This window comes from Erythranthe guttata, chromosome 7 (genome assembly GCF_056151865.1).
Source record: "Erythranthe guttata isolate IM_541 chromosome 7, IM_541, whole genome shotgun sequence".
Taxonomy (NCBI): Eukaryota; Viridiplantae; Streptophyta; class Magnoliopsida; order Lamiales; family Phrymaceae; genus Erythranthe; species Erythranthe guttata.
In genome coordinates this window covers 3,296,219-3,320,662 of record NC_142539.1, presented here as the reverse complement: position 1 = coordinate 3,320,662, position 24,444 = coordinate 3,296,219, and the positions used below count along the sequence as shown (strand labels likewise).

Here is a 24,444-nt window from a genome sequence, read left to right as displayed (position 1 = left end):
AGAATCATAGTTGAGGGTGGTTGTAATTAATCAAACACGAGAATTTTTTCGTAATTTAACGTTACCTTAAGAATGGCCGTAATTTATGCACTAGATAAATCTTGTACTATTGTGCAAATTAATGTATGTGTGTGAAAATATCAACTTAAATGCGTTGGCAATGAGATTTGAACTCCAATAGTTTGACTCCTAGACCTGTTAATCCATTGATAGAGTTCCCTTTGTCTAGAGGATAACAATGGCGTGACATCAGCTTTCAATTTCGTCGGAGTCTAGCTGGCCGCAGTTCCTGTAATATCGGGAGAGGTTTTCCCGACGTAGAAGCTCCGACGATCAAATTGATTGTTTTTTTTTTATATCAAGTCATCATACAATTTATTTAACTTTTATTGAACAAAATGATCATATTGCAGCTGTCATTCATATGATATATATTATGCGAAAATAATATTATTTTTTTAGTTTGACATAATAATGAATTGTGTTGCACTCTGATTCGTAACAAACATATGACAAACTGTTTTCAGCACAATGTGTAATCATAGATTGAGTTAACTTTAAGATGGTTGTTTTAAAATTTAGGGTAAATTTTTTTTTCTCAATGTGAAATATATCATTTAGCTCTTGAAGTACAGAAAACATCAAACACCCATCTACCGTTAGGACCGGCAATTGAGTCAGAACTAACCGAAGTCCGATGGCTTGGTTTTATTATATTTGAATCGAGCCTATTTTTTAATAAGTCGGACCGAGTTTGAACCATTTTACTAAATCTGATTTATTTATGAGCCGAGTTTGAGCCTAATATATCTCAAACCGACTCTTTAGGTTTATAGAATAAATTTTATTATTTTAATATTATGACACCATACAAGTTACGACCATAAAATTATTTTATTTTGCAAAATAAAATGAATTAAGTAGTGGCGGTGGCATTAAGTAAAATAAGAATCAAATGCAAAATACCCATCGAAATCCAATTCCTAAAATTTATCACCGATATTTGAGAATATAAAACGTTTCCAGTAATAAGAGTTAGTATTTCCTTTTTTACTTCTTTCAATCTTGTTTTTAAGTTTTTCCAATAACTTACAAAGATCATTTAGGGTTTTTTGGATTGGCTTCAAAGGAGGTAAATCTTATTTATCACTTGTTTTTATAATTGTTTTTACTCATTATAGTTATACAGTAATGGGGCCCGATATAAACCTGAAACCTGAAAAAAATATATGATTCGAGCTTAAGCCTATACTAATGAGGTCCGATGGTAGCTTGAGCCTATAGTAACGAGACCAGATGGTATATAGTTTGATCCGACCCAAGCTCGGCTCACATGGCCCGATTGCCAGTCCTACCTACTATTAGTCTTTTTTTCTAATTTCGTTAGTCAAACCCTTTGACCGACTATTGCAAAAAAATGTTGGTTTTATGTTGACGAAAATACCCCCAAAATATTCATACAGGCTGTTTAGTTTTAACAAAATGTTCATCAGATTTTTCACTTTTTTCAGCCATTTTTTTCACTTTATTCAGTCGATTTTTTTTTACTATTTTCAGCTATTTTTCTTATTAAAAAAACTGAAAAGTCGAATAAATAAGAATGAAGCTTTACAAGCACCTTAAAAGAATTTAACATCATTTTGCACCATCGAAAGGTAATAAATCATTCACATTTCATCCACTGTTGATATTTGACTTGATCCCACGTTACACCCTTACAATGTGGAATTTTGACACTTTACACCCTTGAAATAAATTAATATTAGCGTGCACCCTCAAAACACAATAAATCATTCATAATCCACCTTGAACTGATATTCAAGTGAGATTCTCTAAGTAAATTATTTTAATAAATAAAGGGTAAATAGCACTTATCCCCCTATAATTTGAACTTTATGCACAATAAACCCCTTTTATTTTACTGTAAGCACATAACCCTTTTACTTCAATTTTTTTCCTCTTGGATATGATTATTTACCAAGTGGAATACCATAGCGGGATTATATACTTATATGAAATTTATAAAACAGTCATGTGCACAAAGTTTAAACTACAGGGAAATCATGTGCTTATATTGAAAGTACAAGGGAGTCGTGTGTACAAAACTCAAACTAGAGGGGGTTAAAGTGCTAATAAATAAACCCTGCACCTTATTATGCATCTGAAATGATAATATCTTTTCTCAAATGTGACAACTGTATAACAATATTATTAAGAAAAAAATTGATAGTCTTTTCTCAATTCAACACTCTTCATTTCTCATCATTTTTTCAATAAACTTGTATGCAACTATATTGAAAGTGAAAAATATGCAGACATAGTGTAAATTATACAGTATGCCGTATACTTGTACGCGCATATATTATAATCCGCAATACATTCGACTAGCGACTTTATTCTCATTGACATTTGATCTTATTACAAACGTCGAGTACACGAACAATACAAGTTTTAAGCAAACACCGATCAAGAAGCAAAAATTCAGCGCATAAATATTTTTCGATGCTTTTTCAACTCCCGAAGTTACATAAATAAAAAACAAAAAAAGGGCGAGCATAAAAAATCACAATAATTCTCGTGAAAAGTCTTACTGCAGAAAGTCTCTTGGATCAGTAACGAAGCCAGTCAACGCAGATGCTGCAGCTGTATACGGAGAAGCTAGATATATCTGCCCTTCTTTGTGCCCCATTCGACCGGGGAAATTCCTGTTTGTCGTCGACACACATACCTATATATATATATTTACCAGAACAAGAGCATTTAATTAAATCGGTACTATATTAGAATAACAAGTCGTATATTTTAGGGTAAATTACGAAAAATCCCCTGAACTTAGGCTAAATAACAAAAAACACCCCCACCTATTCGTAATTACCAAAAACCCCTTGTGACTTTTCACGGATTTTTTTTTATTCCAGGGATAGACTTTACACAATTTCAGATATTTTCTTTTATTTCTCACCTATTTAACAGACGGTATAATAGACTGTACACATTTTCTTTTGAAAAAACTCGATTAGTTAATAAAGGGGGATTTTGGTTATTACAGATAGGTGGGAGTGTTTTTTAATATTTAGCCTAAGTTCAGGGGGGCTTTCGTAATTTACCCTACATTTTATAAGGGTACTTTTGTCATTTAAAGTGCACCAATTCCACTTTAATTCTCTTTTTAATGTTTGTAGGGGGTTTAGTGCAAACATTTAATTTTTTGAGGGGTGAAGTGCATTTTGTTTGCCGTAATATATAATTAAATAATTGCTACAAAAACTTGCCTGAGCTTCATTCATGCGCGCATAAGTGTCTCTCGGCCCACCCAAACAAGCACCGCAACTAGGGCTAGCTGGCGTATCACAACCAGCTTCTTCGAATATCTGCGAGCAAGTTTTCCCGCCCGCTCCAGGTACAGGTAGACTATATACATCCATCCACACCTGATAAATAAATAAAAAAAACAAAAACATTCAATTTACATTTAAAAAAACTACGAAATATAGCATTTTTTTTTTTCATGATATACGAAGCAAGAAGCCTTTACCTTTTGCGTAGCTGGCACTAGGAATGTCGGAACTTTCACCCTTTTCCCCTGTATATAAAAGCAACTAAGTTTCAGCATACAATTTTGAGGAGTTAATTGCAATTGGCACCCCCTATGTTATTTTATTGGCAAAAACACCCCCTATAGTTAAATTTTTTTTAGCAATTAGTACCCCTGTTTACGGGGTTGTGTGCTAAAAAAAAATTGAATCATGCCGATGCATTAACACGGGGGTAGGTTTTTTTAGCAATTTGATATAAGGGGGTACTAATTGCAATAAACCCCAATTTTGAGATAAGAAAACGGCTTTCTGCTACTTATAAATTACCGAGGCATGAAATAATTTGGCAGCAGCCATGAAATCCTCTGTTTTACCACCGGTGCAAGATCCGATATACACTCTGTCGATTTTCACGTCTTTGCATTCTCTGGCTAAAGCACGATTATCGGGAGAGTGAGGCTGAGAAGACAAAAAACGATCAAACAATTATGCAAAGAGCTCACTCGATCATTATTGAAATAGCAAAATATATATATATATATATATATATATATATATATATATATATATATATATATATATATATATATATATATATATATATATATACAGTTCTAAATTATTACATCTATATATACATATATATAATGCTTCTAAATTATCATTTTTATCATAAGTGCATTAACAGTTGAGATGTAATAATTTTTCTCATAGAACTGAAGATTATTCACCTTAGCAACCAAGGGCTCCAATTTCGAGACGTCGATTCTGTACTCTTGAAGAAATCTATAAAAAAAATACAAAAATCAATTTTGACCAGTCAGCACAGCAAATAAATTTATGATATCTAACCGTACGATACTTTTCTTCTTATTTCAGTCTCAACTAGAAAATTAGAAAACGAAACCTACCTTGCTTGTCCGTCACTATAAACTGGCTCATACGGCAAAGAAGTCTTGTCCTGAGAAGCAGAAAAACGAAAGATGCATCATTATCAAGAAAAACCTAGAAAATAAATAATTAAAAAAATATATTAATTCGAGGAAAGTTCGACGAAGATATATTTTTTTCCCGAAACTAACCTCGAGGTACTTAAATGTGGTACTATCAGCAGGGACGATACCGTTCTTTCCACCAGCTTCAACAACCATGTTGCACAGTGTCATTCTTTCTTCCATCTTCGCCAAAAAAAATAATTAATTAAATGATGTGGTAAAATAAAGACTAATTATCGACTCAAAAAACGTAAATTTAAAAAAAAAAAATTAGTGAATGGTGAGACGCGCGGCTTACTGTCAAACTTTCGACAGTAGAACCGACAAACTCCATTGCTTTGTACGTTGCACCAGCTACTGAAATCTCGCCGATAATCTACAAAAAATAATGCAAAATAATTAAGTGAATAAAAATTAGAGATTTTGAATCCGCATTAATACGTCGGTTTTCCCCGTTAATTAAAATGATATTGAGTTTACGTGTACGTACTTGCAAAATCAAATCTTTTGCAAGCAGATAATCGGGCATTTCGCCATCCATAACAAATCTCAGAGTCGGAGGCACCTGCAATTCATTGATGTGAGATATTCAATTTAATATGCCGAATTATAATCATGATACGACTATTTTAGATATACGAATACGTAACATTTTAGATATACCTTAAGCAAAAGCTTTCCGGTACCCAAAACAAAACCCGCATCGGTATTTCCGATCCCGGTAGCAAATTGACCAAATGCTCCAGCGGTACATGTGTGCGAGTCCGTACCCAACAAAACCTAATTTGTCGAACATAAAATCCAAAAATAGAGCAATTATTAAAAAAATTAAACACTAAATGGAGATACGTTAAATAATTAATATCGATAACAATTCTAATAAACAAGTGATACCTCTCCTGGACGACAATGACCTTCTTGAGCAAGCGCCACGTGGCACACGCCTTTGTAATCTGGATTTGCCTGCAACGTCGATTTTTTTTAAAAATATATACAGCACAAACATGCACGTACGTGACACAGGAATTTGTAGCAAATAAGACGTACCTTAAAATTCCCGAGATCTTTAATGTCGTAAAAGTACTTGATATCTTGTTCGTTACAGAAATCCCTCAAGATGTCTACATTTCGATTTGCTCGTTCGTCGGCTGTGAAAATATAGTGGTCTGGAATTATAACAATCTTTTCACGGTCCCACACCTACATTAACAATGAACAGAAAAAAAAAATTAAGTTCGAATATGTTACGGTAAACTGTAGAAACGAATGATATCAAAATAAAAGACAACAGAGCACATATACCTCAATAACAATGGCATTACCGTTTATTAAAGCACAAGACAATCGAAATTATTTTTTCAAGAATTATATCGCCAAGGATAATGAGATTATAGACTTAGATAAGAGTCGGCCCAAAATCAAACGAGACGTGTACACTTGGTCGATTCTTGCCGAAAGATGTTATCCAACTCGTAAAGGGCTTCTATGAGAACAAAATTTATATACAAGAAAATAAAATTAACAAACTAATGGGATTCTCAGAGACCTCGAAACACGGGTTGAGGTTCAGTCCACTAAATTGACAGAAGATTCAAGAAATGTAAAAGGTGTGGGAATAATCTAAGGCTGCGTTTGGATTGAAGTATTTGAAATGAGTGGAAAATGTGGAGGGTTTGAAATGACTACATATGGGAAGAGAATTGAAATCGACCACAATTGCTCGAAAAATAAGTTGTGGATTCGAAATTCGTTGTCAAATGATTCCGCCCAAACGAGCTCTAATGGAAGATCATCATATGATTGAACCTTCAAGAACTAAACTATGTCGAACAATAATTGAGCATTAGTATCTTAACTTCTGAAAAAATCGAGTCTTGAAATCAAACTTTCAAAAGCGTCTTTGCTTGGTTTATTACGGATAAATTTCATTACGAGGCTAATAAATTCGTTCTCCCCAATTGCATCCTATTATCCGACGATTCTATAAATTATCATCAGCATCTTGCATTATCGAAGTAAAGACAACCACAACACCCTCAACACAACTTACTTTAATAAATAAAAAACTGTTCTTTACTAAAAATATCACGAGCGTCAACCTTGCGTTATCGAAGAAGAACAACGTAAAGACAACCACAACACCACACATTACTATAACCAATCGAAAAACTGTCCTTTACTTAAAAAAAAATTACCTTTGCATTTTTCCCAAACTCTTTCTTGAAAATCCCGATAGAACCCGGGCCACAAACGTCGTGGGTCATCAAGATATCGACGTTGACCCACACGTTCTCGCCGGGTATCAATTGGGATTTCTCCGAAGCTCTTGCAAATATCTTCTCAGTCATTGTCATCCCAGTCTTAACCTGAACCCAAAAGAAAAAAAAAATTAACACAAAACCCAGAATTAAAATGCAACCAATTTAACAAATCCATCTTCACAAAAAAAAACATAAATTAACACACAACCCATAATTAAAATGCACCCAATTTAACAAATCCATCTTCACAAAAAAAGAAAAAAAAACACATAAATTAACACAAAACCCAGAATTAAAATGCAACCAATTTAACAAATCCATCTTCACAAAAAAAAAAATATGGGGTTACCGCGCCGGTTGTGGAGGGTTTGCGCTCAGATTGCTGAGGTGTCATCACAGAAACAACTTTCTTGGACACCATTTTCTTGGAAACCTGTGCGGAACATGGGAACGAAGGCTGTGTGCAGAAAGACGAAAATCCCACATCTTTCTGCTTAAAAACAAAAAACAAAAATTGAATTAAAAAAACAGAGGGGAATTACAAATTAGCTAAACCCTCCGAAGAAATTGGAAAAGAAAATAGAAATGAAATTATAAAACCTTGTCGGAGAGAAACGATGAGGTCGGAGGCAAAGCAGATGAACCCATCGGGAGATGTTGTCCGAAGCAGAAGAGATCGATGTGAAAGGAGAGGCGGCTACTCCTTCTTGATGATGAGTATTGATAAAATATAGGTTGTGTTGTAAAATAGTTATAAATTAAAATCCCTCACTGGAAAATTACAAAATTAAATGGTTTTTTCATTCACTTGTCAAATCGATTTTTGCTTCTGAATTGTGTTGTATTTTAGGGGTCGAAATGCTAATTATTTAGTGTGTTTTGTGGGCAATTGCATGAGAATACAAATTATGTAGGGGTGGAAATTAGAATGGAATTTCTTAAGTCGGGTCGATTCGGATTCGACAATATCCGAATTTGGAAACGTGTTTTTCATTCCGAGTTGCGATTTTTTTGAATTTATCTGGAACAGGATTGAAATGGTATAAAAAAATTATCGGAAATTCCGAATTTCCAATCCGATTTAGTTCTGAATATTTCCATGATTTTGTGAACTATATAATCTAATTTGTATTTGCATAATACAATTTATGTTAAATTTTATAGGGTAAATTACAACCACCCCTGAGATATGGTTAAATTACGAAATTTATCCCTCTTGTTTGTGTAATTAGTAATTACAACCACTTGTGCAATTGTTGTACATTTTTTGTGTGAAAAGACAAGATTGCCCCTATGAATCAACACTCGTGAAACAATTAAACTCCCTGATGAATTTTTTTATAATATTTTAATTTAAACAAATAAAATAAAAAAAATATAAATTATATTTAAATATATATATTCAAAAAGAAAAACATAAAATGTCGGACAAAGCCACAGATGCATCATCTAATCTTCTTCCCGAACCGCCCACCCCCACTCACCTCTTCTTCCGCCAAGACCGTTGGTTCGCCGAAAACCTCCAAATACTTAAGCACAATAACCACGACAATGGCATAACTGGAGATATACTCCAGTTTTGGGAAAACGGAAGAAATGGGTGGAGAAATCTGGATTTTAGTGATTGTTTTGTTGAGGAGAGAAGAAAGTTTATTGTTGCGGAACGACGTGTAATGATGTTGAAATTAAAATCAAAGTGTGTGTATTTGCGTGTATGTGTTCTTTTTCAATTGGAGAAGAGGGCTTAATTGAAAATAATAAGGACTGAACTGAAAATTTTAAAAACTTCATTTGGGTCATAAAAGTTTAGAGGTTGGTCGGATTTATCTAAGGGTTTTTTCATTTTTCACGAGCGGTCAACGGATAAAAATAAAAAGGGTCAAGTGTGCTTGTTTGAAGACTTGTCGGGGGGATTTGTCACTTTTCTTTATTCTAAGGGGGGTTTTCGCCTTTAGGATTAACACAATGGTGTTTTTTGTATTTAACTCTATTTAGTTAATCTTGACTAATCTTTCCAATTAAAGGGGACCTTATACGACTAAAAATCGCTAAGTTGACCGACTAAAAGATATTTGTATGGCTCCCCATTATTTGTTGGGGCCTAAGTAGTTGCTTTAATTGCTCTTAGTTAATTACCGACGCATCTCTCTAAAAGTTTAAACTTTTTCAATAAGGAGTGTAACCCGAACCTGTTTAATTATTATGAAAAACTAGAGAAATTTCGCTTCTCATTGTTTCATGTACAATATTTTTACCACGACAATAGATAGAGATGGAAGAATTACACGATATCGCGGAAGTGCACTACGAAGCAGGCACCCGCAAAGTGCATCTCTTACGGAATTTCTGCGTACGTTCTTGAGGGAGGAAGGCTATCCGCAGTTGGCTAATCGTCATTTCTTTGACGAGCTCGATCGAGACGGAGATGGTACGTACTCTCGATTTCTTGGAGGTGATGACATTGTACTACATAATCAAAAGCAGGAGGCCGCGCCGTTTTGTAGCCGGTGTGGGAATTTAATTAATTCATACCGGGAATATTCTTCTCGTGTGTCAAGTGCTATAAAAATCCGAGAGGAGGCGGGGGCTCTTTTAACCTATGCCGTGTTTGCTACGGCTCTAAGAGATGTAACCATGGTCATAACGGCCGCGTTTCGTAGAAGCCCGATTCCACGAAACGCGATCGTTCATGCAGCTGGATGCTACAAACAGTAATCTTTATGCTAGTGTCACGTGGCAGCCAACGTACAACAATACATACATACAATGTTGTGAATCACTCAACAGCAATTGATCCCATGAGATGATGATTTGACCCAATGAGATGATGATTAACGACGACGAATCAATTATTTGGACTTTTGGGATGAAAAAAATGGAGATTTTAGAAAACACTAAATCATTCTTTGAATGATAAGGAGCATTTTGCAACCTAATTCAAATAGCATTTCATACAGATGAATTATGATTTTGTATCATTTAATATTTATATCTCCAATGACGAGCTTTTATTTGAAACCAAAAACAAAATGCACGTCTTATTCACATGTATTCGTGGCCCTTAAAGAAAAGTCTAGAATAATATACTCCCGGCCCATATGGGTTGTCTTTTTTTTTTTTTTTTTTTTTACATTAGAGGACCACAAGTTAATTACTCCATCATTTTCTCAAGTGTCGTTTAAGGTTGATGCAGAACAATTAAAAAACCTATTAAATAGTCTTGCTTTTCGGAAAAAAAAGTATTCTTATTCGACAAAATTATCCTTTGTGAGCTTTTTATTCCGTCTCTTCTGTAACTTCATTAATATGTCATTAACATTAGGATAAAATTGGACAAAAAAATTGTCTTACTTTAAAACTCTTAAAACTCTAAAGCAACACTTAGTATTAATTAAAAGAAAATATTATTATGGCCAAATCGACAAAACGAAGGGAGTACATGCTAAATCAATTCGGATAAAAAGAAATGAAAATAACATGCAAGTTCTAGTCAAGAATATACCTTTCAATAAATTGTTAGGCCACGATGATTTTGTACTAGTGGCATGATAGATATGGTTTACAAACATGATAAAAAGCATGACCATGATTGATTTTTAATGATTACTTATTTTCAATAAATTGAAACATGATTGATTTCATAATTGGCTACCTATAGTTACTAGTTTCTTACTTTCTTTTTATTTCACAATATATGAATTATGCAAACCGGCTTTATAAGGGCATCATCCTTTATGGTGGTGTTGCAATTAGGGGTAAGAACGAGTTGTGCTCGAGTCGAGCTCGCATGTTTTGGCAAGCTCGAACTCGAGCTCAAGTTCATTTTGTCGAGCTCGAGCTCATTAATTTTCTTTTCTTTTTTTGCCCGAGCTCGAGCCTAAGCTCATTTTAATGTTTTGTTAACTATTAATTTTTTATTCATTAAAATTTGTTTACATTATAATAAAATATTACAAAATAAACAATAAATTATATATATATATATATATATATATATATATATATATATATATATATATATATATATATATATATATAAGGCTCGCGAGTCGGCTCGTGAGCCCACGAACAACTTAAAAAAAGGCTCGAGTTCGAGCTTTTTTCGAGCTGACCCATCAAGCTCACGAGTCGGCTAATTAAACTCGTTTATCACCTTTAGTGGCATTCCATTTTCTACAGACTTTATTTCAAAATAAAACTATATTGTACTAATATATAATATATGTATGTGTGCAGGTGATTTAATATTTTCGATGTATTGATATTGGACAAAATAATAATAAAATATAAGTAAACGGGAACAATTTTATTTTTCTTTGAAGGAAGATCGAGCTACCGAGATATTAGAACCGCAAGTGGTAACAGCGTTAACTTTTAACGAAAAAGGGGATTTCGTGCAAAATACAATAAAACACAATGGGATTTTACGAAAAAAAAAAAAAAAAACACAGGGAGATTTAGTGCAGATTTTTCTTAACACAGGGGTTTTATGCGCTTTACCCCTATCCATATATAATAATATTATTTTATTCCACGTGTGATTCACATTTTGCGAGATCACTTAATTAAGCTTACATTATTTATTATATATTAAACTAATCATGCGCCACATGCATATTGTTTAGTTAATTAACTTCCGGGGACTCTCCTTCCTCCGGTGCCGTTCTCCCTGTGGCAGTTGTAGTACACCGCTGCCGCCGGCTCACCGAGGTTATGAAGCCGGGCAAACTCTCTGGTGTTGAAGTGGTGGCGCTGCTCTGGAGCCTCCACCGTCTGCCGCCCTTGTTGCCGGAAAAGCACTAGAACAAGGCGGTGGATGCCCATCGACGGCTGCGGGCACTCGTAAGCCACCGCTTCCTTGCCTGCACCATTAATTAATTAATATAATGCATTCGTCGGAGCTTTGATTAGTGTAATTAACTGGTTCTCTCTTATAGAACTAAAATTGAATTTTATTTTCGATAAATAATAAATCCATAAATATGCATAGGTTTCACAAGGAAAAAAAAAAGTATAAAGAAATACTAGAATACTCTTATGATTAATTGTTTTTCATTTAATTGATTCAGAGCGATAAAATGGTAAAATTGAAAATAGTGCAATTACTGTTTCATTTGGAATGTAAAGTGACAAATAATTTGAGATAAAAAAAATTCAAAAATAATATGTGACAGATGGAGTATATAATGTATGTAAAATCTCTTACCGAAGCTAGCTCCAGTGGTTCCGGGAATATCCGTCACCAGCCTGCAATTTACAAACAAATGAATGTATAAAATTCGTCGAAACACTGTTGTTATATATATATATATATATATATATATATATATATATATATATATATATATATATATATATATATATATATATATATATATTAATTTCTTCCAATGAATTTTCGTTGTCATACAAAGAATTGAGCTAGGTTTTTCTTTTTTTTTTTAAGTTTTGATGTATTATAGTTTTTTACTTACGGTAACGTATTCTACATAAATATCACTAAAACAATTTCGATGGCGCTGCCCTGAACTCCTGAAAGATTGATTAGCCTAATTATACTTTAGGGTATTCCTAGCCCGGGAATTTATTGTACTACTAATTAATTATAAGTTGAATATATGGAGCCCTGTTACTTGATATTCCAGGTAAGTTGCAGGAGACAAAAATTATTTTAAATTAAAATAAAACATAGAGATGATCTTGAATTAAATCAAACCAATTTTTTTTTTTTTTGATAATGGAGATAAGAGACTAGACCAATGCAAGTATTCCTTGAGGCTCGGGTCGCTTGGGTTTGGAGCATCGGCATCAACTAGAATCTGAAAAATGTTACAAACGAAAAACGCCAACAAATATAAGTAATTAGTTTAGATGATATAGCTTAATTCAAATAAAATTAAAAAAATAATAACCGTACTTCATGAAAAAGCTTAAGCTGGTAGTGAGATCAGTCGTTTAATATTTATATCTTCAGTAAGTACCAACTTTGCAGATTGAACTATATGTATAGATATGTATGTATTGTGTGTGATCATGTGTCGACCTACGTACAGTGTATTTCACGAGAGGGAAAGAGAAGTATGTATATACTTACAAGAGTGTACATGGATCGAAAATCATCACCCCCGATCTCAACAGTAGGGCGGTTGGCTATTTGAGTGGGTTTCAAGCGACACCCGTTCAAAATGTACTTGCCGTTACTCGTCACTCGAAATTCGATTGTCGGCGTAAACGGGTCCAAAACATCGCTCACGACCCCACTAACCACAAGCGGATTTCTTTCCCTTGATGATGTCATATCTATGTATATATATATTTATGAGAAAACAAAAAGGCTACTAAATTTGGTGATTAATTAATTATGAGAAGTACAAATATATATCATATATAAATATATATATACTTGATGCGTGCATGTATAATTTTTTCTGTATATGGAGGGTCGAATTCTACTACTATTTATACTAGATTTGTTCAAAGGTTGAATTCATGGTACATGTATATATATATGCAGAGACCTTTATGTTGACATCATAGAATCGTGCAATAAACCTTTTCTTGACTATTTTTCTTCTTTTTTTTTTTTTTAAAAACAATTATTTATTTGTGTGGACCTACGTATATATGATCGATATTCTTATTCTCGTGAAAATTGAAAGAAATGTAGCCAAAGAATCATTCATGCTCACCATTCATTATATCACGTGTTCCTACGAAAGTGCCGTGTCATTTGACTCAGTTTGAATTATTCTGACATCACTTTTAACTGTCAATTATTCTCGCTTCGTTTGGCAAGCTTATTTTAAACATATGATAATCTCTTACTTCTGATAAGCTATTTTAAGAGGTTATAAGCTATTACGTTTTAAATTATTAGAATTAATTTTTAAAGTGTTTAGATAATGAATGGTGAGCATGAATGATAAGATCTTAAATAAAAAAAGGTTGGATATACGTACTTCTTGAAAATAATCTTAAATGATCTCCAGCAGTTTATTTATTAAATTTTTAAGATCTTATAAGTTATTTTAACAGCTTATATTTTCTTAAACATCTTATAAACTTAATTTAACAACGTATATTCTCTTAAACATCTTATAAACTTAATTTAACAACTTATTATAGTTTCTTAAACATGTTATAAATTTATTTATCAACTTAAAAGCTTAACCAAACATTCACTAATTATTAACAAGAAGGCAATATGCAAGCTTATGCTTCACATGATTCTGTACCATGTCTTTTTTTTAACAAGACATATATAGTAAAGTATTTATCTTTTTTGCTGCTAAAGGAAAATTCCTTTGGAATTAATATCTTTTGACAAGAGAGGACGATATTCCGATCCCAACCACATATATTTCGCCACTTGTCGATCGCTTATACGTTTATTATTTCTATTTTATTCATACGATATATATAGTAAATTATTATTTTACAATATTATTTCTAATCAAACATTGCTAAACTATAACTCTTACAAAATATGCATATTTCATTACGTATAAATGTAATTAAATTCATATGAATAAATTTAATTTGTTTAATTAGTTATTCGAAATAATTTGTGGCTGTGACATTATGCATATCATTGTAAAGAAGATTGGAATTATATGATGCCCCCTCCCTAAATTTTGTGGCTCTGACTTTCCCCAAAGTCTTTGTCGAAGACCCTCTACCAATGGTGATGGAATATTCATAGATAACAATTAGATTCGAAGTATTTTCTCCTGCTTTTATGATAGAATATTTATGGGTAAATATATATATATTATAGTAAATATTGTAGCTTTTTTGCAGTAACTTCAGGTAGAAAATATGTCGGCATGGTGCACGGACGTGACTTTTTCGGTGCAGGTTACAGTTTACGGACTATTATACGAGAGAATGATGTAATTTCGATGATGCATCTGTGGTGGGAAGTTAGATGCTATACCTGCAGGTTCTTTATACGTACTGGGTGGATTTAAATTATACAAATTTGATTGAATAATTAATTATTCACTAAGCACACATATACATGGATGAATGTGTAACTATGTGTAGATCTACGATTCAAATAATTCACCCAATATAAATAATCAAGTGTAACATCTAATTTTTCAATCACTGGTTCAGGTTATATCATGGAGCTTTTAGCATTGACCTCCCATGTGTAATCTTTAATTGTGTTACCATAAAAGCACATGTGTTAAAAAAATTTAGCAAGAGCTCCACTATTAAAGTTAGTCAAAGGCAATAAAACCCTTCCGAGTTGATAGTGTCAATTGTCATACACTCGGGAAGTATGCAACTGAGGGTTGGTTTTTTGAACTGAAAAGACACAAATACCCTTAAGTTAGAAATTTAGGAAAACAAGCCCCTAATATAAAGTTTTCAACAATTTCAATTTAGTCTCCTTCAATTTTGGAAAAGCCCTCTCCTCCCTTAAGTTAGGGACTGAATTGCAATTTTTTTCATTCAGGCAGGGGGTCATCAGCCCCTTAGTTTCGGTCGCGGCTCCTCCATGACGAAGTCAAAACTCCGACAACTCTTTGACGGCGAAGAAAGAGGATTCAAATGATTGGTTTGTAAAGCACTTTTCAACTCATTCTTCTTTCTAAATTTCGGAGCATCAAACTCTCTCGGAAAAAAAAAAAACCCTAGATTTGAGCCTAAAGCTCTGCTTTGATCTAGGTTCAAGCTCGTTTTTCTACTGCAAAAAACATAGCAACAACCCATGCAAATTTGCCACAAGAAAAAGGATCCCAAATCCCTTGAAAATTCCAGGAAACATCTGCCCCATCGATCATTTCAGAAAAAAAATAAAGAAATAATTCGTGTTTTTCCGATGTCTTCTCCGACGTCCCTTTGAAACAGATGTTCTATCGCAGTGTGTCGAAGTTGGGGAGGGGGCGGATGTTGTGATTATGGTTGTTGGTTTACTCTGGTCATTTTCTTTGTTTTCGATAATATAGAAATCTGCAGACAACTATATAGGTGTATTGTGTAGGTTTACACTTTCGTTAAATTGCTCGCAAACAACATGAGATAGTATAAACCAAACTAGGCTAACCATGTATGACGAACTTGATCTAGAGACCATTGACAAAATAATTCAAACTTGGGTCAATGACACGAGCGCTCTTTCTTCAACCAATAGGCCACACTTTGTTAGTCGTTTTCGATTTCCATAGTTAGTCGTTCGGTGGTGTAAGTAGTTCACTTAACATATGATCATTTTTTAGGGTATATTACAACCACCCTTTGAGATATGGTCAAATTACGAAAACCTATATGTTGTTTGCGTAATTACAACCACCCCTCAACTATAAATCTTCTTACACGTTCACCTTTGTTGTTTCTGATTTAGTAAAATCTTCTAGATTATATGAAATATTATCACTTTGGTACCCGTTTTGTCCCATTCGAGCTCCACATATTGAAGCAAGATGATAATAAGATGTTTTTTGGCTAGTATATATCAGATTGTGGTGCAATAGAAACTGCATTTTTACACAAAACGAATACAAACTAGAGCATATTACACAGAATCTAGATGATTATGTTGAATTTGGCACCACAAGGGTGGCTGTGTAAGAAGATTCATAGTTGAGAGGTAGATGTAACTATCCAAACAAGAGAGGTTTTTTCATAATTTGACCATACCTCAGGGATATATAGTTGCAATTTAAACTTTTTTTTGTTTTTTTTGTTTTTGACATTTTTATATATTTTGTAAATTAAAGTAACCAAAATATGTATACGGGCTTGAGTCATGGTTGGGCCTTATGGGCTTTCAGTTAAGTTCCTGGGCCGAAAAATTTTAATCTTAATTTTATATTTTATTTTTTAAATTAAGAAACACAAACAACTATACATATGTACTAAATAAATGGGATTTACTTTTTGGGTTCCTAAAATTGCTATTTGCAAATTATAATTATTTTTGTTTCTCTCTCTAGAAAAAATCACTCTCGTCACTAATTTGGCTTAAAATCATCTTTGTTGAAGTGATATACGAACACAAATGAGCTCATCGGATGAAGATCGTGATACACATCACAACGAGGTAAAAAATTCGTCATTTCGTTCGAAAAATCTGGACAGAAAGGGCGAAAGCCTAATCCGGGTGCCTGAAGCTATTTTACACGCCCAAGTTGGGCGTGTAAACCATCAACCCACGCCCAAACCGGGCGTGCAAAAAAGCTTCCGGCGCCCGGCTTGGTCGTTCAGGCCCCCTCCCCCGGTTTTTGTGTTTTTTATTTTTTTTATTAATTTTTTTATGCATTTTTCAGGGAAATCAACACAATACGAGATAGACGTCAAGCGTGGGATATTATAAATAGTGTTTGATTTAGTTTAGTATTATCGGATTTAATGTATTATAGTATTTTATTATGTCAAATTTAGTACTTTATTGTGTCGAACTTAGTACTTTATTATGTCCAGCTAAGTACTTTATTATGTCGAACTTAATATTTTATTATGTCGAACTTAGTATTTTTATTGTATTGACAAATCTAAATATAAGAGATATTTAAATAAGTAACATTGAAATTATAAAAAAAAAAGATATTGAAATAAATAAAATTGAAATTATAAAAAAAAGATATTGAAATAAGTAAAATTGAAATTATAAAAAAAATATTGAACTAAGTAAAATTGAAATTATAAAAAAAAAGATATTGAAATAAGTAAAATTGAAATTATAAAAAAAAAAAAATTGAAATAAGTAAAATTGAAATTATAAAAAAAAAATATTGAAATAAGTAAAATTGAAATCATAAAAAAAATATTAAATAAGTAAAATTGAAATTATAAAAAAATATTGAAATACGTAAAATTGAATTATTAAAAAAAATAATAAAAAAAATACAATGCTGAACGCCCAGACCAGGCGCCCAAATCGGACCCGGACGCCCAAACCGAGCATGAGAGTTGGTTTGACTGCCTTAACGATGGTGGAATATTTCCGAGATGTTAATGAACAAGACGTACTTCTATTTATCGACAATATTTTCCGTTTCGTCCAAGCCGGATCTGAAGTATCCGTCTTATTGGGTAGAATCCCTTCCGCCGTCGGTTATCAACCCACCATGAGTACCGAAATGGGCTCTTTACAAGAAAGAATTACCTCTACCAAAGAGGGGTCCATAACGTCCATACTGTAACTGAACGGCCAAACCGGGCGTTCACTGTGCGCAATTTTCCCCCAAAAACATCCCTAAAATTCGATTTTTATGGTTGTTTGACATGCAATTACAATCGAAATTTCCTACTCAATGCAATTAAAACATTTAGGAGTTAAAATTTCTCAAAATTTCGATGAATTTGGCTTCAATTCGAATTTTTTGATTTTTTTTTTGAATTTTTTCTTTGAATTTTTTCTTTAATTTTTTTAGAGAGAGAAAGCTTTTTGGGGTATGAGTTGCAAATAGCAATTTTGAGATCCCAAAAAGCATTTCACTAAATAAATCATACTCCCGTGAACTAGTTTGCAATCCACACAAGAGATGTAAAATACATTAGATTTATTAAGTCACGTGTGACAATCTCGACCAAAAAAATGTTGACAAAAAAATTCAAACCTAGGCGTTGACCTATTATCAAGTGTTTGTATGTGATGATTAACAGCTTTTGTGCGCTTTAAAGTTGCTTTTGTGAGCTTTAAAGTTGCATTATTAGTGATTTATGCCGTTTCATTTTTTTTTTAATCCCACTTGATAAGGAGAACTGATATAATTTCACAAAAATAAGAAGGAAATTTTAAATTTGTTTTACAAACTCATCTTACTTATAAATTAATTAATTGTTTAAAGTTGATTATGTTAGAATATTGATAATGTTAGGTTTCGTTTCAATTTCATATTTATTCTTTCTCAGAAACTAATTAGTGTTTGTTTACCTTTTCTGAAACTAATTTGTGTTTGTTTACCTTTTCAAAAGTAATTACCACAACAATCTTAAGAGTTTATCTCTCATTCAAACACGATTCGACAACTATCAGCAAAAAATATTAACTGCTGCAGTAAAAAAAGTATCTTCAATATACGGCTAAGCAGGTGCTATCCCTTCCCTTTTACACTGAAGAGGTAACACGAGCTTTATCCCAAATAGCCCCTGTGAAATCTCCTGGCCCTGATGGCCTTCCCGCCGTGTTTTACTCAAAGTATTGGCATAAATGGGGTCAAATATTATTTCCTGTGTTTTGGATTTCTTGAATAATAGGAATTTGCCATCTGCTCTTAATTTTACGTTCATTGTCCTTATTCCGAAAGTTAATAAACCGGAAAGAATGACTGAATATCGACCTATTAGACTTTGTAATATTATTTACAAGTTGGGGTCCAAAGCTATTGCTAACCGACTCAAGCTTGTGCTAAATGACATTATTTCCCCTTCCCAATCACCTTTTGTGCCGAAACGATTAATTTCTCATAATGTTCTGGTTGCATGTGACTCACAAAGTATATGCACATTAAGTTATATATTAGCAAAGCATACGATCGAGTTCAATGAGTTTTTTTTAAGAGAATTTTGTCCAGATTAGGAAATATTCAGCAGATGGCAGGTTTTCGGTAAAATCGGGCAAACTCAATTCCCTGGAAAAATAAATATCGAATTAGCCTCAAGTAGCTAGTGGTGAAGCTAAACAAAAAAAAAAAATGGAAGGAAATATGGGGGTTATCTCTTCCTCAAAAAATCACGACCTTTATTTGGCGGGCTTGTTCAAATATCTTGCGGGCAAATGTCAAACTTTTCCGGAGAAAGGTATCCCGGACGCCCTTCTATAGTAGATGCGGGAATCAATACGAATCTATTTTACATGTTGTACGAAATTACCGGCCGTATGTATGAGCGAATTTTTTTGTTTTGCCCCTTGTTTTGGCCGACTATGCCTAATGAAATGTTTCGTTTTCTAAAAAAAAGTAATAAACTTTACTTTTCAAATTCTTCTCCTAAATTACATTTTTCCAACACATTTAAACACGATTTGACTGCTACATGGTACAATGCGGTTTGCCTAAATCTCAAATCATAAACATACATTACTTTCATCCCGAATTATTTCCTCGACACATATTTCTCCAAAATAAAATGAAAATAACTCTCAAAACTCTTCCAATCATGTTGATCAATTAATTGGCAGTGTACTCAACGTCTGTGTTAATCCTCTCATAATCTCCTTCTTGTTAGTTAATCGAACCTACATTAATAAATGAATGTTGATTAATTTAGAGTTGTATTATAATTAATCTTGGTTTACATGTTCAATACACTAGGCCAAAACACAACACTTGCGACCCTTCAACAATAAAATTTAGGGTAAATTACAACCACCCCTGCAGTATGGTTAATTTACGAAAAAACCCCTTTTGTTTGGATAATTACTTCTACCCCTTAACTATGATTTTTTCTTACACCTCCACCCTTATGGTGTCAAATTCAACATAATCATCTAGATTCCGTGGAATGTTCTCTAATTTGTTCTCGTTTTGTTCAAAAATATGATGCACCACAATCTTATATATATACAAGGCAAAAAACACATCTTATGATCATCTAGCTTCAAAACGCGGAGATTGAATGGGATAAAACGGGTCAAAAAATGAGAATATGAAGATTACACTAAATTTGAAACCGCAAGGGTGGACGTGTAAAAAAGTTTATAGTTGAGGGGTGATTGTAATTACCCAAATAAGAGGGGTTTTTTCGTAATTTGATTACACTTTTAGGGGTGGTTGTAATTTTCCCTAAATTTTATAGTCAGCCATTGATCAAAATTAAATCACCTCATCAAAAGTCACCCTTCATATTATATATCTCCAATCTTGGAGACCAAGTATACTCTTATTTTCCATGGAATCCCAAAATTTCTTAATCTCACCACCCACATAAACAACAATCTAGAGAGAGAGAGAGAGAGAGAGAGAGAGAGAGAGCAGTTATGGACGGGATGAGAGAAATTGCGAGATCCTACTACTCGAGAGCAAGCGAAGACGATAAGAAATCCATACAAGAGTTCTTCGAAAAGCTCGACGTTGACCGTGACGGCAAGGTAAGCCGGCCGGAGCTGAAGCGGTCCGCGACCGTGAGTGCTTGCCTGTCGGCGGACAACGTCTTCCAGAAACTCGACGTTAACGGCGACGGAGTACTCGACTTTGACGAGGCGAAGTGCCTTTACTACATGGTCAACAAGGTCAAAATCCCGAGGTGCTGCGGCTGCTACGATCTGCTGGTGGGACCCTACTTCTCGTGCTCGCGCTGCGCCGGTAAAAGCCCCCAGAGGTACGACCTTTGCTGCGCTTGTTACCGTGCCGAGGGGCACGAGTCGGAGCACGAGCACGAGTTCGAGCACATGGTGGACAATCATACACTCATGAACGAGTTGATCGAGGATCGCCGCAACAATGCTGCTACTCCGGCGCCGGCAGCCGTAGAAACGATTATTATTGTTGAAGGGGAGAATATGGTAAATTCCCATTTTATTATATACTTTTTTTTTTGTTGTCTTTGAAGTAGTCTTTGATGGATATGATGATTTTGTCTGCATATAGATCGAACCAAACATGTCTTATATTTGAAAAGGGCAAAATTGAAAATTATAAACGAGTGTTTAATATATTGCATTTGGTACCCATGTATTATATTAAATTGCTAAAAGAGGCTTTCTATGTTAAAGATTTTGCAGTAAACCCCTTATAAGCTAGCATTTTGTAGAACATTTGACCTTTGAACATAAGACTATTCCATGTCTTTAATAATATCTTGACGATCACAAATGTAAGGGAAATTTATAATTTTGATCACTTAAGTTTGCACTGATTTTACATTTGGTATCCATATTTACAAAAAACACATTTGGTCCCTCGTTTTTCAATAATTTAACATTTTTGGTATTTCTGTCAATTTAATATTACTTTGTCAGTTAAGGCAATGACGGGCACACCCTTGATTCCGTTTGTACTAGCAGAAAATTGACGGAAAAGACTGAAAATGTTGAATTTTTAAAACATGAGGGACCAAATGTGACTTTTGCGAACACGAGGAAACTAAATATAGCATCAGTGCAAATTTAAGGAATGAAAATTGTATAATTATTCATGATTAAGTAAATAATTGGACCTTACTGGATGTTTGGTTGATCCAGTAACTTTCCAGGTCGCCCCACAACTATATATAGATAAAATGGCTCAATCTTAGTTAATTGAGGAATTATTTATTGAAATTCCCGTTATCCAACAATACAATTGAGTTTTCAGTTTTCACAAGACTACTTAATTTTATATATGTGGGATGATCTTATCTTGAAAACCAAACGAGACCTTAATTATTGCTATGTTTGATGATTGTACGTTAATTTGATCACATTAATTAACAGAAGAAAGATCAGATGGACGAATTGCGAGAGACTGCGAAAGCACATTATCGAGCCGGATCTCCAGAAGTGCAGCAATTGGCGTACGATTTCTTCAAATCAATGGATACGGACGGAGACGGGAGGGTGGATCTTTCCGAGTTTTTAGCCTTCATGAGAGCTCAAGAAGGCCGTTATTCGAACATGCGCAATCGCTACTTCTTTGATGAGCTGGACCAGGATGCCAACGGAACCCTAGATTTCTCCGAAGTGATGTCGCTCTATTACATCATCAAAAGTAGACGCCCGTTTTGCGACTTTTGTGGCCAATTTATACCGGGAATATTCTTCTCTTGCGTCGAGTGCTTTAACGATTCTTCTGGAGCACCGTTCGATCTATGCCCCGTTTGTTATAAGGCTAAAAGCTGCAAACACGAACATGATGGCCGGGTTCAGTTCTTGGACAACTACACGTTGCTGGAAACTAAACGAGATTCCGATCTTGCATTGGCGACAAGCCTAAACACGAACCAACGGGTAATAATAAATAATTAATGAAATTTGTTTAATTTTTATTTTATTATTTTAGAAAGAAAAAAAAAAGAATCATATTACATATATGTGTAAATTGTCAACTGTTGAGGCTGCAAGTGACTACTATTTAATGCCCACCAAATCTGTTTAATACATGAAAATGGACAAACTAAATAATAAAATTAATACATATGGACTGTTATTAATTACTAGTATATATCGGAATAATATTACTCCCTCCTTTCTCTTAATAGTTGTCACTTTTCCCATTTTTTATGTTTTAAATTATTTGTCATTTTACTATTCCAATAAATCATTAATTGCAATTTTTTTTTTTCAATTTTGCCATTTCTCACTCATAATTAATTACAATATAATTAGTTAAAATTCAATTAGTGGCATTGGCATATCAGTGATTTACTATACCTTTTGTTATTATCTATGCATATTTATTGAGTTTATTAATACGTGTACAACTAACAAAAGTGACAACTATTGAAGGAAGGAGGGAGTAATATAATTAATTGACATAAGACAATGTTAATCACTGCTTAAATAAATTAATTTTGCTGCAGCTACGGCCTGGTACTTCTACTTCGAATACCCTATTGCATCACAGTTATTCGTCTCCGACGACTCATTTTGAGGTTCCTGCCGTTGATCCTCCGAGTTTGGTCGCTAATACTGCAATAGTTCCTGCAGCATCTAATAATAATTGGGTGAGTAATTTAATTAATTAACTTCATCTCTCTCTCTCTCTCTCTCTCTCTCTCTCTCTCTCTCTCTCTCTCTCTCTCTCTCTCTCTCTCTCTCTCTCTCTCTCTCTCTCTCTCTCTCTCTCTCTCTCTCTCTCTCTCTCTCTCTCTCTCTCTCTCTCTCTCTCTCTCTCTCTCTCTCTCTCTCTCTCTCTCTCTCTCTCTCTCTCTCTCTCTCTCTCTCTCTCTCTCTCTCTCTCTCTCTCTCTCTCTCTCATACAAATTTATTTTGATGATTATCAGCGCAAATGGAAGGCTGCACTTACTGCATTGGAAATAGCACTCCATGCAGGGAGCTTATCTGGTGCCTGTACAATACTGTGATATATAGCACGTACTTGCATGGGCATGCAGATAAAAAGAACAGTGCAGTACGTGTGTTTCTCGAATTTCGATTTCCTGCTTCAAGATGAGTTTTTGAGACATGTTTCCTTGATTAAACCAGCTTTTGAGACATGTTTACGATGTATTATTCGAGTCTCTCCCACGATAAGAACTTGGTGATTAAAACAACAGGGGTTCGAATCTCTTTGGGTGCGGCCATTGCGTGTGTGTTGTGAACTGTAAAGCCATATTATAAGGCTAATTATTAAAAAAAAAAAAAAAAAGTGAGTTGAATTTTTTTTTTGAAATTGCATGGAGAGAGTAAATGTGCGTGCATGAAAAGTGAAAACCAGCAGGCTATTTGGCCCTTTATTTAACTGTGTATATGTATTTGTGATCATCAATTGTCATTGCAGAGTGTGTACTAAAGTTGTATTTTTGTATTTAATTTTGAAATGCTATATTCTAGTTTCGTCTGTGTTTATTTTGGTATTATTATTTCATATTATATTCATGTATTTTGTGATACGATCCGCACAAGCTCCAAGACAAAGAATTGGAAGAAGAGAAAGCGAGTGAGATTAATGGAGCTGTTCGTGTTGAAGTTGAAGAGTAAAGGCTTGAATCAGGCCTTTGAAGAGTCTATGGTTTGGAATTGGAAGAAAAGAAAGAGAAGAAGTCGTTGGACAAGTCGAATTC

At 33.9% G+C, this 24,444-nt stretch overlaps 3 protein-coding genes across 4 annotated transcripts; 1 reads left to right on the top strand and 2 right to left on the bottom strand.

Annotated features, from left to right (window-relative positions):
• Window positions 1-2,362: 2,362 nt before the first annotated feature.
• On the bottom strand, window positions 2,363-7,880 carry IIL1 (isopropyl malate isomerase large subunit 1). Of its 2 annotated transcripts, none has more exons than XM_012973461.2 (15): window positions 7,393-7,880; window positions 7,142-7,282; window positions 6,727-6,897; window positions 5,579-5,731; window positions 5,426-5,494; window positions 5,195-5,311; window positions 5,022-5,096; window positions 4,830-4,907; window positions 4,619-4,714; window positions 4,448-4,497; window positions 4,268-4,322; window positions 3,864-3,995; window positions 3,536-3,583; window positions 3,273-3,431; window positions 2,363-2,728 (listed from the first exon to the last, which is right to left on the bottom strand). In XM_012973461.2, exons 1-15 carry the CDS (start codon window positions 7,438-7,440, stop codon window positions 2,588-2,590), a joined length of 1,533 nt encoding a protein of 510 aa, XP_012828915.1. In that variant the 5' UTR covers window positions 7,441-7,880; the 3' UTR covers window positions 2,363-2,587. The 2 variants fall into 2 exon arrangements, with proteins under 2 accessions (XP_012828915.1, XP_012828907.1); XM_012973453.2 differs by having other exon boundaries at window positions 7,142-7,285; window positions 7,393-7,633.
• Window positions 7,881-11,259: 3,379 nt separating this feature from the next.
• LOC148768991 (protein VERNALIZATION 3-like) lies at window positions 11,260-13,226 on the bottom strand. Its single transcript, XM_088820739.1, has 4 exons — window positions 12,887-13,226; window positions 12,550-12,611; window positions 11,999-12,039; window positions 11,260-11,654 (listed from the first exon to the last, which is right to left on the bottom strand). Exons 1-4 carry the CDS (start codon window positions 13,088-13,090, stop codon window positions 11,422-11,424), a joined length of 540 nt encoding a protein of 179 aa, XP_088676865.1. The 5' UTR covers window positions 13,091-13,226; the 3' UTR covers window positions 11,260-11,421.
• A 7,437-nt stretch (window positions 13,227-20,663) lies between these two features.
• Window positions 20,664-24,217, top strand: LOC148768990 (uncharacterized). The gene is made up of 4 exons (XM_088820738.1): window positions 20,664-21,247; window positions 22,157-22,669; window positions 23,242-23,385; window positions 23,665-24,217. The coding sequence occupies exons 1-4, from the start codon at window positions 20,723-20,725 to the stop codon at window positions 23,743-23,745; spliced, it is 1,263 nt and encodes a 420-aa protein (XP_088676864.1). The 5' UTR covers window positions 20,664-20,722; the 3' UTR covers window positions 23,746-24,217.
• Window positions 24,218-24,444: the final 227 nt, after the last annotated feature.